General features: G+C 45.2%; 1 protein-coding gene across 1 annotated transcript; it reads right to left on the bottom strand.

Annotated features, from left to right (window-relative positions):
- Positions 1 to 530: 530 nt before the first annotated feature.
- Positions 531 to 12,283, bottom strand: pum3 (pumilio RNA-binding family member 3). The gene is made up of 18 exons (XM_080046903.1): positions 12,214 to 12,283; positions 11,408 to 11,478; positions 11,012 to 11,203; positions 10,031 to 10,217; positions 9,303 to 9,378; positions 9,081 to 9,174; positions 8,765 to 8,831; positions 8,208 to 8,382; positions 7,918 to 8,021; positions 7,684 to 7,762; positions 7,304 to 7,402; positions 7,126 to 7,179; positions 3,686 to 3,766; positions 3,394 to 3,536; positions 2,712 to 2,934; positions 2,315 to 2,402; positions 1,745 to 1,835; positions 531 to 1,605 (listed from the first exon to the last, which is right to left on the bottom strand). The coding sequence occupies exons 2-18, from the start codon at positions 11,475 to 11,477 to the stop codon at positions 1,476 to 1,478; spliced, it is 1,953 nt and encodes a 650-aa protein (XP_079903029.1). The 5' UTR covers position 11,478; positions 12,214 to 12,283; the 3' UTR covers positions 531 to 1,475.
- Positions 12,284 to 14,681: the final 2,398 nt, after the last annotated feature.

Genomic DNA, 14,681 nt, shown 5'->3' with positions numbered 1-14,681 from the left:
CCATTGGAATCTGAAGAACTCTGAAGAACTCTGAATTTGTGGTGTGCATTTGAAGTGGATAGATTTTTTTTTTCTTGTCATATTGTATTTATTTGCCATGCCAAAATGCTGTATAATCAGCCTATACTCTTAATTAAATCAACTTTGACCTCTACGCTTCCATTTTAGTCTCTGAAGATTCAGCAAGTAACAACAACAGGACTGAAATCAATCCTAAACTGAATTAGACCTGTTAATCTGTCCCATGTGTCTCTAATAGTAAACCTATGTCTGTAGTTTATGTGTTTCTGGAGTCACAGGGAATAGTACAGCCAACATGTTATTAGTTTCCTCTGAAAATGTTGTTTAGAAAACAAATGTTTGTCATCTGGTTTGAGTGGTTTCAAATAAGATGAAGACAAATAGAAAATGAATAATCTTTATTTAGCAAACTAGTAAAATTAGCACTCAGACACAGTACAACATTTGACAAAAAAATCTGAAACAGAGGAAAGCACAACAAGAATCTGGGGGGGGGGGGGGGGGGGGGGGGGCGTTTCTATTGGCTGGTGACGTCTGTGTTCACTTGCAATCATTAAAGGGCCACTTCACTCAAATGACTGAATAGGCTGTAAGGAGCAGCCAGGTTTTGGTTTGATTTGTCCTGCTTTGGAGATGTACTGATGAAATAGTTCTTATTCCTTTGAAAAATAACTTCTATTGTAGAGTGTCATAATAAAATTCAATTCACTTTGAGCAAACCCTGGACAAATAAAACCAAAAGCACTATAGGACGGCGATGTTTCCTATTATATTTATATTTGGTCAAAGTGACTGAGTAAAGCTTTGTCTACATACCACCCAGTAGTTTATTTACCTTGACCTCAAAGAGAACCAGGCCTTCATGTGAAATGAATCTGGTTAGTCTGACTGGTTTATGATCTGCGCCTGAATAAATGCTAACTCAATATTTCCTCCAGTTGTCATGACAAATCCATGACACATTTCAACAGCACTGACTCGACTGCAGTTTTTTTCATTCAGTTAAGCTATGAATACAAAACTCCCTGCAGATATTTCACTTTAAAAGCCCAGCTCTTTCATCAGGTAGGCTTTTAATGGGAAATGTTGTGTAACTGACAGTAGCTTTAACAGTGATTGGAAAAACGGAACTCAGTGTAACTGTTTTTATTACAACCGAAATATTTAAGCATTTATTATGTTCTCTTCATATCAAATGAATGCCTGCACACAAGCGGCATCTGTGTATTTTAACCTCGCTGTCCAACAACTTATTTCATTACTTACAAATAGAAATCACTTTTCCATCAGGGATGAAATAACAAGAGTTCCAGGTTATAGCCACGTCCTGAAAACTCCCATTGCAGCTCCAAACCCTGGCAGTCTTGTAGGTGTTTTCTGGAGACAGATCCACTTGCTGCAGATGAAGTGATGCGTTGAACGTCCCCAGTTCGTTGTATATAAAAAGAGTCTGTCTACTTGTTGAGATTCTCCAGCAGGATCTCAGCTCCTTTGTTGTTGCTGACGCTGCTCAGCTCTGCTTTGATGGACTCCAGCGCCGCCTTCACGTCCGCAGACACTGTCTTATCACAGCTGTTCAGGAGGCTGCACACACAAACACGTAGTACAAGTTTTTATTTTACATGTTAATCAACTATACAAGAGGTCACTTCAACAAAATCATATCCAGTAGTTAAACTAGTCTTTCTGATGTATTATTATTTGAGTGTACATCCACACTGACCTGCAGAGCACCATGGCTCCTCTGTTGACTTTGTACCAGCTCTTCAGTTTGTCTGTCCCCACTGTGTCCACCAGTATCCTGCTGAAGCGCTCTGAGGGGGAACACAACAAGCTCAACTTATTCATATGCAACTTCTATTAAGCACAAGGTTATGTATTTGTTCTGTAAACGACACAAAATTCATTGCAATTTCAGTGCGAGTGGTCAACTGTTTTCAATGCATTTGGCGCCGTCTTGTGGCCATTAAGTAAAGTTACACTTAACCATGTGGGGCACAGATATCTATGATCATTTTCATCAGCTATTTCCACACCAGTTGCCCAAATGACACACATCTTTGCTTGTTTTATACGACATGAAAACAGTCCCTGTGTGTGTGTGTGTGTGTGTGTGTGTGTGTGTGTGTGTGTGTGTGTGTGTGTGTGTGTGTGTGTGTGTGTGTGTGTGTGTGTGTGTGTGTGTGTGTGTGTGTGTGTGTGTGTGTGTGTGTGTGTGTGTGTGTGTGTGTGTGTGTGTGTGTGTGTGTGTGTGTGTGTGTGTGTGTGTGTGTGTGTGTGTGTGTGTGTGTACCTTCTTTCCCAGCCTCTGCCAGTGTCATGTCCTGTTCTATGAGCCATTTGAGCACCAGGTGTCCTGCTGGATGCTCCGCCATGTGAAGCTGCAGCACAAATACACACAGAGGTCACAGTGAGAACAGCAGACAAGCAACAACACAACAGTTTGGATCAGGTCATTCAAACCAATAACCAAGGAATACACTCTTGAATTGTTAAGATTGCTAATACATGACAGACTTAAGCAACTGTTTTAAGTCAATGTGACTATTCAACTGATATTGGCAGATGAATGGGCTCCTTGGATTGAATCGTCATAGTCGACTGTTCAGGGTCGGCCCTTTAAGAAATCCTTTTAACCTTACATATATAAATGACCTCATAAACCACACTTCGTACACACACAGGCTTACCTCTCCTTTGATGCCTCCTGGCACTAGCTCCTGATTGGCCAGCAGAGCCACTGAGGTCATGGCTGGCTTGAGGTCTCCACAGGCCGAGGCCAGGATGTCACTGACGGTGACACAGTTGGCCTTGTCCATCACCATGGTGCCGGCGTTGTCATGGAGATAGTCCAGCAGCGGGGGGGACACCACCTCTAGCAGCTCCTTCCTCCGCAGAGCCATGTCCTTTTTACTGGAGACAGGGAGACAGACACAAGACAGTTTGTCATCATGTACTACCAGTTGATTCAGTGTTCTTTACGTCTCACTAAATCAATGGCTAAAGATGTGTGTTACTGCCAGTCTGAGCTCCCTGGCTCTACTGTTTTTCTGGCAGGTATTGAGAGGCTGATTGTCTAACCACACCTTCTTTACGCCTGGCCTCCAGCTGGGACTTGACTCTCCCACTCAGGACTACTGCAACACCAGCAGCCTTCTCCTTCGTTTGGTTTGATGCGCCATGCAACATGCTTACACCATACTCATCCATACACTGCTAACACAACTGATATCTTATACTTACATACTCCACAAGTTAATTTATTTGAGTTTGATAAATTACTTTTGAATCATTGGTGTCTGTGTGGCCTCCCTGTTAGTTGCCATCCCTGAGTCAAATGGTAACACCTGATACAGTGTCATGAGTTGTCACCTGTGTGGGTTTGCGTCTCCTTTCTCCAGCACCTTGATGATCTCTGGCAGCAGGTGGGCGGGGTCTCTGGCGTTCAGCAGGTACAGCAGAACCTTCCTGCCGTATTTATTACTGATGACATCAGTCAGAGAGGCCAGGATCTCCTGAGGAGGGGGGGGGGGCACAACACAATGGAGAACATTCACCCAACAGCAGCTTTACATTATTTTAGCTTGTTTTAAGGAAAACTTCAGTCATTATTAAAGTCATGGGGATTATTATGACAGAGCTGAACACATGGCAGGAGACTTACTGAGAGCACGGCCTGTTTGACCAGCTTGGTGTCGTCCACACAGTCGAATATAGCTAGGAGGACCAGGTGACCAAACTCCCCCTGTGGACACACAACACTCAGTCAGTCTGATGCACATCGAACAGGACTTTACAAGAAACTGGAAGATCGGAAAACCAACCTTTACTTGTATAATTTTTTTTTTCGTCTGGCGCATGCTCTGCTGCGACATCACTCACCGTACCTCGCTCGGCTGCACGCCACGTCTGTCTACGTCTCGTCTCACTGTCTGTCTGTGTATGTATGGACTGGATAAATATGTCCACCCTCTACAAATCATTCATCATCCCTGTGACTATTGTATGGCTAATCTGTGATAGCCTCGCACTACAACCTGTCACTGTCAATGGATTACTCACCTATGGCCGCGATGAACTCCTGCTCCACCGTAGCTCACCGCTGTGTAGCATCAAGCCGGCGGTAGCTATCCCACCAGAGCTCCGGCCAAGGAAAAGAGGGAGACGCGGAGGTGTCCGAAGCAGACTTCGGAGACGGCCTTTCAGGCCTCCTCTCCCCTCCATCATCCTCTCCAATGTCCGCTCCCTCCGGAACAAAATGGACCTCCTTCACGCCCGGTGCCGAATGGAAAGGGCCTTCAGAGACATCTGCATCATCGCCCTGACTGAGACCTGGCTGGACGAGTCGGCATCCGATGACGAGGTCAGCCTGGACAACTTCACCATCATCAGGGCAGACAGAACCAGGAAATCGGGGAAGACGAGAGGCGGCGGGCTCTGTCTTTACATCAACGACAGGTGGTGTAGCAACATCAAAACACACCGGAGGGTCTGTTCGCCCGACCTGGAAATGCTCACCGTGTCCCTTCGCCCCTACTATCTCCCTCGGGAATTCCCAACTGTTGTGGTCAGCTGTGTGTACATCGCACCCAGCGCTAACGTCAACGTAGCAGCAGAGCTGGTAGCCGAGGATGCTAACGCCATGGCAGCTAAGTACCCCGGAGCGCCAGTGCTTATTCTTGGGGACTTCAACACCTGCAGACTCGACTCCGTGCTCCCAACATTCCAGCAGTATGTTGACACTCCTACCAGAGGAAACAACATATTGGACTTATGCTACGGTAACATCTCAGACGCCTTCAGGACAACTTCATATCCACCGCTCGGACTCGCAGACCACAACGTCATCAGTTTACTTCCGCTGTACAAACAAGTACTAAAACGCCTCCCCCCACAGTCCTACAGCGCCCCACAGTGGTCGGAGGACTCCACTGCACAACTCCAAGGTTCCCTGGCATGCACCGACTGGACGATCTTCGACGGAGATTTGGACAACAAAGTCACTGCCATATCCGATTACATCAACTTCTGCATACACACCACCATACCAGTGAAAGCAATAAAAAAATACCCCAACTCAAAACCTTGGGTCACCACTGAAATAAAAAAATGCCTGAAAGAGAAGCACACAGCCTTCAGGCTCAAGGACTCAGCTGGTCTCCAATATGCAAACCGCAATATTAAAAATAAAATCTTCATGGCCAAAATACAGTTCAAAAACAACCTGGAACACAAGTTTAGCAGCATGAACACTAAGGAAGCCTTTCAGATGGTCAACACACTCACTGGTTACAAACCCACTCACAGAAAAACAAATTCACACACCACACATGCTCTCCCCACTGAACTGAACACATTTTTCAACCGGTTTGACTCACAGGATTTCACAAACAACTGCATACAAGCACTACAGGCTCTCCCCCCAATAGATCCCAATGAGTCTGCCCCCTTCACAGTGGAGGAAGTTCGGCACCAGCTCAGCCGGTGCAACCCATCCAAGGCCCCAGGACCCGACGGCATCCCAGCAAGGGTGCTGAAGACCTGTGCCGCTGAGCTGGCTCCAATTGCCCACTCCCTCTTCTGCCAATCCTACCTCACAGCCACAATACCCCTCCTCTGGAAAAGTGCAACAATAATCCCGGTACCCAAAAAATCACGACCCACCGAACTAAATCACTACCGCCCCATCGCCCTCACACCCATAATTATGAAATGCTTCGAAAAACTGCTGCTCAGGACCATCCTCCCATTCGTCAAACCTCATCTGGACCCCCTTCAATTCGCCTACAGGGAAAAAAGGGGCACAGAGGACGCTGTCGCCTGCCTGCTGCATCTTCTTCTCCAGCACTTGGACTCCACAGGCAATTTCGCCAGGATCCTCTTTGTGGACTTCAGCTCCGCCTTCAACACCATCCAAAGACACCTGCTCATCCAGAAGCTTCACCACCTCAACACTCCACCCATCCTGATCCATCTCCTGCACAACTTCCTCAGCGACAGACGACAAGCTGTTCGGGTAGGCACATCCACATCACCCACACTCACCACCAACACCGGAGCCCCCCAGGGCTGTGTGCTCAGCCCTTTCCTTTACACACTTTACACCAATGACTGCACCAGCCCCTCCCACACCACCACCTACCTCAAATACTCCGATGACACTGCCATCCTCGCCCTCCTATCAGACAATAACTCTGTATCAGATTACCACAACACTGTCACTCACTTCTCCCAATGGTGCACACATAACTTCCTCCATCTCAACGTAGCCAAAACAAAAGAAATAACAATAGGTACCCCATCAGCCCAGCCCCCCACTCTCATCAACAATGACACAGTAGAAACAGTTGACAGCTTTAAATACCTTGGACTCACACTGGACAATAAACTCACTTTCGACCAGCACACAACGGACATTCAAAAAAGGAGCCACCAAAGACTGTATGCCATCCGTAAACTTAAAGGACTCTATGTTGCACCCCATCTCCTCCTTCTGTTGTATCAAAGTATTGTCCAGCCCATCCTGCTCTACTGTTCCACCTGCTTCTTTAACATGCTCACTGTCAAAAACCGGGTCAAACTCACACGTGTCACAAACATTGCTGCCAAATTAATCGGTCTCCCCACACCCACACTGTCAGAGCTCAATGTCAAGGCCATCTCACGCATCGCACTTACAATAGCACAGGACAACACTCACCCACTAAACTGCCACTTCACTGTCATGCCCTCCGGACGCAGGTACAGGTCCCTGTTGTGCCGGAGGGCTCGCTATGGCAAAAGCCTGGTGCCTGCAGCCATAGCAGCCCTCAACAAAAGGCCAAGATAAATCACCCCAGTCCCACCCTGTTTATATATCCTGTATGTATGTTTACTTTGTGTCTGTCTATTGTCTGTCGGCGTGCAGCCCATAAATGTACATGTGATGTGGAAAAGAATTTCCCCTTGGGGACAATAAAGTCTAAAGTCTAAAGTCTATATACCTCAAAACAATCACTTTCCTCCTGGTAAGTTATCATCATTTAAAGTCTGATCCAATGAGCTGATAACGTACTGACAGCGTGTTTCTAGGAATGAATGAATGGAGCAGCACTGAAGACTCACCGTGGCAAACTTCACCATGTACGTCTTCATAGTTTTGATGATGACTTTTCTGTCCTGGAACATGACAGACAGTAAAAAAAAAAGGTTTAGTTAAACATTGCTCCCACTGGAGTCTGAATCTCTAGGTGTAATACAGACAGTGTACATACACAGAGTGTGTGTGTGTGTGTGTGTGTACCTTGGCTGTCCCGTGCCACAGACAGTTCATTGCCACTCGCGCTCCGTCGTGTGTGTGAGCCATGTAGACCACAGACTCTCTGATGGACTCGATCATCTCCTGCTCACAGCACAAACAAACATGTCAGCCATGTATACTGTCAGCCATGTATACAGTCAGCACTGCACTACAACATATGAATCTCTCTGTTATATACACATTAGTTTTTGCTCCTATCAGGTTGTAATACTTAAGTGTAGTTTTGGTTGTGAAAATAGACATTTGCAGCTTCAATTTCTGTTGACTCTTAGCTTTATTTACGTGCTGGATTTTACTTTGTTGTATTCTCTTGTATTTCACTCAGTTCAGTATTAGAGAAATGAACACGAGCTGCTGCTTACCGTCCTGGGTTTGTCTGGTGCGTACAGGAAGAAGTCCAGGAAGACTTTGTGGACCAGAGAGTGTTTGATCACCTGTTCTCTGAAACACAACCACAACACAGGTTAGAGTGACACGGGTTCACATCCACATATTGATCAAATGCACAAGTGAACATTTACATAATGCAAATGAATGGGAATTTCTCTCCACTGATCATATTAGTAGGTGTGCACAGATCAGCTGTTCATACTCACTTGGCGGCCATGGGCGTGAGGATCTGCTTCATCTCGTCGATGATGCCGTTCAGCTTCTCTGGGTTTCCCTCCGCCACTTTATCAATGGTGTTACACACTGTGGACTGCACACACAGACAGACAGAGGGTTACAGCCAATCAGTGAGCTGCACACATTTCACACACAATAGCAGTGTGTGTGTGTGTGTGTCTGACTGACTGACTGACTGAGTGAGAGAGAGAGAGAGTGAGTGAGTGAGTGAGTGAGTGAGTGAGTGAGTGAGTGAGTGAGTGAGTGAGTGAGTGAGTACCTTGCAGACAGTGAATGTGTTGCCGTAGAGCTCTTCAGTGAGCATGAGTCTCTGTGCGAGCACTGCTTTGTCGTTGTATGCGTACTCTATGATGGAGGAGGCAGCGGCGTGTCGGAGCATAGGACGCACGTGACCTTTGAATGACTTCATCACGGCCGCAGTCAGCTCCTTGTTCCTGAGCAGGGAACACGTTCAGACATAGTCACACGCATGGAACAACATCTAGAAGGGCATACTATAGAACATTTTAATGAAAAAAATAAATTATATAGTCCCATAGTTAGCTTTGGTTAGCTCAGAGGCTAGCACACTGATATGTACTGTATGTTTACCGTACTGTATGTTTATCATTCAGTGCATTACTTTAAATTAGTGTCCTTCCTTGTTGTTGACATATCACCCAGTAACAAGTTATGGACTTTATTTTATCGTGGTGTTTTTACAGTCCAGCAATAGTCAAAATCATTAACACCAAAGTGAAGTGACGTCATACATGATGATATGAAGACGTCTGCTACAATAGAGACAAAGAAGAAAAGTGATCTGAGCAGACTCACCCATACATCAGCATCTTTTTCACCACGTGTCTGCCGTACTGAGACTTACACAAATCAACCATGTCGTCTGTAGGGGGACAACAGAGCACACAGAGTTAACCATGGATAGTGATGGGCTGCTCGACAGAGATAAAACACTAGTGACATCATTACACACAGGGTTTTATTCACTTCAAAGTCGTTGGATGCAAAGACACTTTCGCCATTTTTCTTTATTGGCATCAATGTTTCTAGTGAACTTCAGATAGTTCCATTGACAAGTGGATGGAAACACACAGACAGACATCAGATGAAGAAGTCAAACTTGTGCGTTCACCTTTCAGCTCCTCAAAGGCCTCCTGCCTCTGCTCGTGGCTGGCAAACTGGATGAAACACTGCAGCACTCGCACTGAGTCGTGAGCAAACGCCATCTGGAGGACACGGAGGTAAATAACCAGAATTAGTGACAGTGCGCCCTGTTAACGATCCTCCCCTTCCCACAGGTGATCAGCTGCTTCCAGCTAACTGATTAAAGAAGAGGAGAGGCACAGGGACTCACCTGTTTGCATTTCCCGCGGATGAGAGCGTGAAGGTCGGTCATCAGCTTGGTCTTCAACTCTTTGTCACAGTTCTTCCTGTTGACACACATCAGTACAATCAGGCAGTGAGCAGCAGCAGAGCATTCATTCAAACATCCAGCAGTGCCGTCACCTGATTGTCTGCTTCTAGTTCCATTCCCTGGTTTCGCACCAGATGCAAGAATGATACATATGTTTTCTAACAGGTTTGGGTATTTCAAACCTGTCGGTTCCTCTGGTCAAATTCAGCGGCATAAGCCACGTGAGAACGTTCTCTTCACTCATTGGTCAGAGGTGTGTGGGGAGGGAGCAATAACATTGTTCCTGAACTGCTCAACAATTCCAATGTGGGAAAACTAGAGAAAGAACTGGGCAGAAGGAGATCTTCCTTATCCCATAATGCATAGCTTGCTACGGGAGCTTGTTACACAGTGCTCTCTGCAGTTGGGACAGGTTCTCACCACAAAGGAACCGCACCAGTTTGTTAAGAAGCATACTGAGACAAGCTCTTCAACTTGGTCTTAGTACCCTTGTTTGGTCTACTTTAGGTCCGCAGCAGAATATGATTGCTCTGTTTTCACCCGCCCAGAAAAAGTTTTTTTCGAACCAAAAACGGCAGGTGTGAAAGCAACTGTCTGAAAATATTATTGTGTGAGTGTGACTGTACATATGTGTGTGTGTGTGTGTGTGTGTGTGTGTGTGTGTGTACCTCCTGAGGTCTCCCCACACTCGTTTGGCCTGGCAGACGATGTCAAACATGTCCTTCCTCTCGGCCTGCTGTCTGCTGGCCTTCAGATCCTTCTTCTTCTGCGATCTGTTCTTCTTCTCCTCCTCCGTCAACTCCTTTGGTTTAAACTCTTTTTTCTCTCCTGTCTTCATCTTCTTAGCGTCCGGACCTGATCACACACACAAACACGCACGCAATGTTTTTACTCTTAAGTACTCATCAGCAAGAACAGTTACAGACTGAATCCAGGCAGCGAAACAGGCAAAGTAAGTCCATGAGATCCACAGTTATTGTTTAGCCTGATTGACAATGGCCACTTCTCGTACGGTGGCCAAAACAGACAAAGGTAAAGATGTTATCAGGGACTTTGTCTTGTAGCTAAATAGACGTAGAGAAAGCGCACCCAAATTCCTTCCAAATAGCTCTTATTTTGAAATATTTGCTTATTAATAAGTGCTTCCTTGGTTAAGGTCACCATGCAACAAATAATAATAATAATAATAATTGCTTGGATTTTATATAGCGCCTTTCATGATACTCAAAGCGCTTTACAGGGTTCCAGACAATTCGTTCACACACAGTCATACCGGTGGTGGTAAACTACCATAGTAGCCACAGCTGCCCTGGGGCAGACTGACAGAAGCGAGGCTGCCATTCAGCGCCATCGGCCCCTCCGACCACCACCTCAAACATACAGCAGTCATACACATTCACACGAGGCAAGGTGGGTGAAGTGTCTTGCCCAGGGATACAACGACCATGACACAAGTGGCCGGGCTGGGATCGAACCGCCAACCCTAGGATCATTGGCCAACCAGCTTAACCACCTGAGCCACAGTCGCCCCAAATAGACCCTGAAATAGTGGTCGGAGTTAGAAAAAAAAATTGTCTAAATATGAAGCAGCATTTAGAAATAATAGACTAAAATATGCAACATGGCAGTGTGATCTATATTTTTCTGACCTATGCCCTGTTCTTCTTTCCCTTTGAAAGGCATTTTCCTCTTGGGCGGCCCTCTTCCATCTTTGGAGAAGGCAGATGTCTGGCCACCATATCCGCCTTTCCCCGGCGCTCCGCCCTTCTTCAATGCGTTGTTGTACGGTTTGAAGGGTTTTTTACCGGCATGCTTGCCACCAAATTTGGCCCCCATGGAATCTGGAGAGAGAGAGAGATAGAAAGAGAGAGAGAGAGAGAGAGAGAGAGAGAGAGAGAGAGAGAGAGAGAGAGAGAGAGAGAGAGAGAGAGAGAGAGAGAGAGAGAGAGAGAGAAAGAGAGAGTTCAAAAACACAACGATGAAATAAAAAAGAACAGGTTTTAAGTGGTTCATATGGCAGGTCAATGTAAACAACAGCAGCTTACCTTTCCCTTTCTGTGTGAACTTCTTTCCCCCAGGTTTAGGGGAAAAGGGTTTTTTGGATTTAGCCTCCATTCTAAGTGAGAGAGAGAAGGGGGGGACAGGGGGGATGACAGCCCAGAGACAGAATAGTTAGAAGATATGTGAGCTCCAAAAAAATGCTGACAATGGCTGCAGAAAGGAAACACTATAAAATAAACACATTTAAAACGTTTAGCTGCTGTACGTCTTTTACGTTAATAATAAGACAAAGCTTGCAGGGAAGTTCAATCACTCCTTTGATGTATGTCTGTATGATATGAAGGGAGTTAGATTCATATAAAATGTTCCCAATATGTAAATACAGAAGATCTATATTAAATCTTAAACACACTAATCAGCCTAGAGATTAACATGATTAAATAAAATACGTGTATTGACATTAAGAAAAAGAAACAATTCTGAGACAAAATAATAACTTTGAAGACTTAATATTTCAGACATTACGGACCTGTAAACACAATACAGGTGGAAAACACCTAAACAACAATGAAGATAAAAGATAATTTGTGTACTTACTCCCTGGATCAAAGAGATTTTAAAAATCAAGGGGGATCTGTTGTTATTTTGATATGTTAACAATTGTTACCTGTTACTTTGCCGTTTTACAACACTATTTAAGCTAGTTAGCTGTTAGCATACACATAGGATAGGATGTCACCACAACTATGTCTACACTTTTGACTAACGCCACGCTCTGCTGTGGTTTATCTGTGCTGTCACCGCGAAATAAAACAAGATATACGGAGCTTTTTCCCCTGGTGAAACTTACATTTTAGATGCACACACACGCTGTCCAAGCTCGGCTCAGACACATGCGTTCACAAACCAACGCAGTTTACGGCACAAACCCACCAATCAAAATTAACCTCCGCTGCCGTAAAACGTAGGTTGTTGCGACAACTATTGTCGAAAAGTATCGTTACATCAAATGTCAATGTTAAATGTTTCAGTGGATCAGTCCTTCGGTTTATCGAAAGCAGCGTATTTTTAACTCTGTCCGTAGTCTCGGCCGCCATGCAGAACTCAGCATAACACCCTCAATAAAGCTGCGGCCAATGTCTTGTCAACGTGTGCATATCGGTGTATATAAGGCAGCCATGTTTGTTTACAAGTGGATTTAAAGGGACAGACGTCTTTACCGTCTTTACTAAACAGGTTTTCACAACCTTGAACTACTTTTTGAATGTTAAGATATGATTGAAGAGTGTTATTGTAAAGTTAAGCCCGTTTCATTTGTTGTTTCTATTATTTTAGCCTTAAATAATATTTTTAAAGAAATCTATATTATTCTGAAGCGTCGATAACTACGTTACCCAGCAGACTTTGCAGCGGTGTGACTTTCGTCGTTACTTGGCAACGGCTCCAAACTAAAACGGACTTTACCTGTGAGGAAACTACAGAGCCAAATTCATAAGGCATAAACATAAAATATGAGTCAAATTTGACGCTAACCTAACCTTGACCTGCTTATTTCACAGAGAAGAAAGCAGAATGTCAGAAGAAAAGGCAGCTTCTGTTGGTGAACAGACTGCTTCTCAGGAAAACACTGAAGGTAGAGAAAATGTTTCAATATGAGATTTCAAATTATCATTTAGCCTACTGGATATGTTAATGTCATCATACCAACTATATAACTAGTTAACCCTTAAACAGGCAACAGTGGAAAATGAGTTTCTAAAAATATTTTCATGTTATCACTCATCTCTTCAAGACCAAAGAAAAATATTTCCACATCAAATTTTTTTATACTTTGTATATTTTGGGTTTTACGAGTTGTATCTCCCAGGATACGTTGCCCTATTTAAGGTATAAAAAAAGCCGAAATGGTAAAAATATAAATTTTTAATTTGATGAACAGAAATGATAAATTGTTGTTTATCTTGTCCATTTAAATTACAAATACTACTTTTTAAGTACATTTTATTCAGTTTTACCAATCTAGTTTCATCAAACTGGATCAGCCACATCCAGATGGGCAGGCTTGAGACGGTCCATAGTGACCCGCTCTAGCTTATCCCCCATGTCCACCACAAAGTTCTTGGTCCCCGCCTCCAGGACACAGAAGGGCCCATCGTAGGGGAGGCTTCAGGGGGATCTGAGTGAAGGGGCTGGAGTTGCCCAGGGCAAAAGTCCAATGTGACGCGCCCATCCACAGAACCGCAGCGTCCTGAAGGAACTTTCCTGCGACCACCAGTGGCTGTCTGTAAACCAATTCAGCAGATGAAAACTGCAGGTCCTCCTTAGGGGCAGAGAGCCAAACAAGCCAACAACCACAGGAGGCAGTCAACACAGTTGCGACCCTTTAGCCATGCAGCTCGGATGTGAACTGTGGGCCTCTGTACAAGGTGAGGTCAGCCGGCATACCAAAACGGGCTACCTATGACCTGAGGAACGCCCAGTCCACTTCAGCAAATACAGAGGAATGGCTTCCGGCTACCTGGTGGTGCTATCCACCAGGATGAGGAGGTCAGTGAACCTACGGGAGGAAGGCAGGGGGCCCACCAGGTCCTTTTTGACCTGGTCGAAATGCCTCTCGGGGACCAGAATCGGCGCAAAGGGGGCTTTGGTATCATGTGTACCTTGAACACGCTGACAGGCCAAACTGAAGCTAGCCCAGGTCTTTACATCACTCCTGAGGCGGGGCCAGACAAATGTAACACCCACCAGCTTAGTATACAGCTTGTGGTCCACGAAGGCAGTGAAATGGAGGCCGTCCAACAGGAATGTAGGGACTTTATGGTGCCGTGTGCATGATCCTGGCACGGTGTCCTACTTGTGTACCAGTTTAATGGCTCCCTTTGTGGAAAGCAGTGCCCAAGGAAAGCAATGGATGACAGGCCAAACTGTAACTAAGCAGGATTGACTATTAGTCACTGCACCCTGATCCTTTCAAACAGCTGCCACAGGTGTGTCAGAGGCTCCTCTGAAGCCGATGCAGGCATGATGCTACACTGTGCGCCTACAACGACCAGCAGCCACCAGCTGGAAATTATATATTTAATTAACAGCAGCTTACTTTCCCTGCCAGTGGCTTTGGCCATCCCTGGGCAGTTAAGTTTGTGTTTTGTGCCTGGAAGGCACTCCCCTCCCCCAACGGTTAGGGATAGGGCCTTCCAGGCAGCACTGCCCTAAGTATACATAAATATAGAAAGATCATTTTAAAAGTGAAATACAGTAATAATGTTGTAATGGGCACAACTGTTCATGATAGATAATATATGGTTCTGCAGTCATTAT

Source organism: Ammodytes marinus (genome assembly GCF_949987685.1).
Source record: "Ammodytes marinus genome assembly, chromosome: 18".
NCBI lineage: Eukaryota > Metazoa > Chordata > Actinopteri > Uranoscopiformes > Ammodytidae > Ammodytes > Ammodytes marinus.
This window is presented reverse-complemented; position numbering and strand designations above follow the sequence as displayed.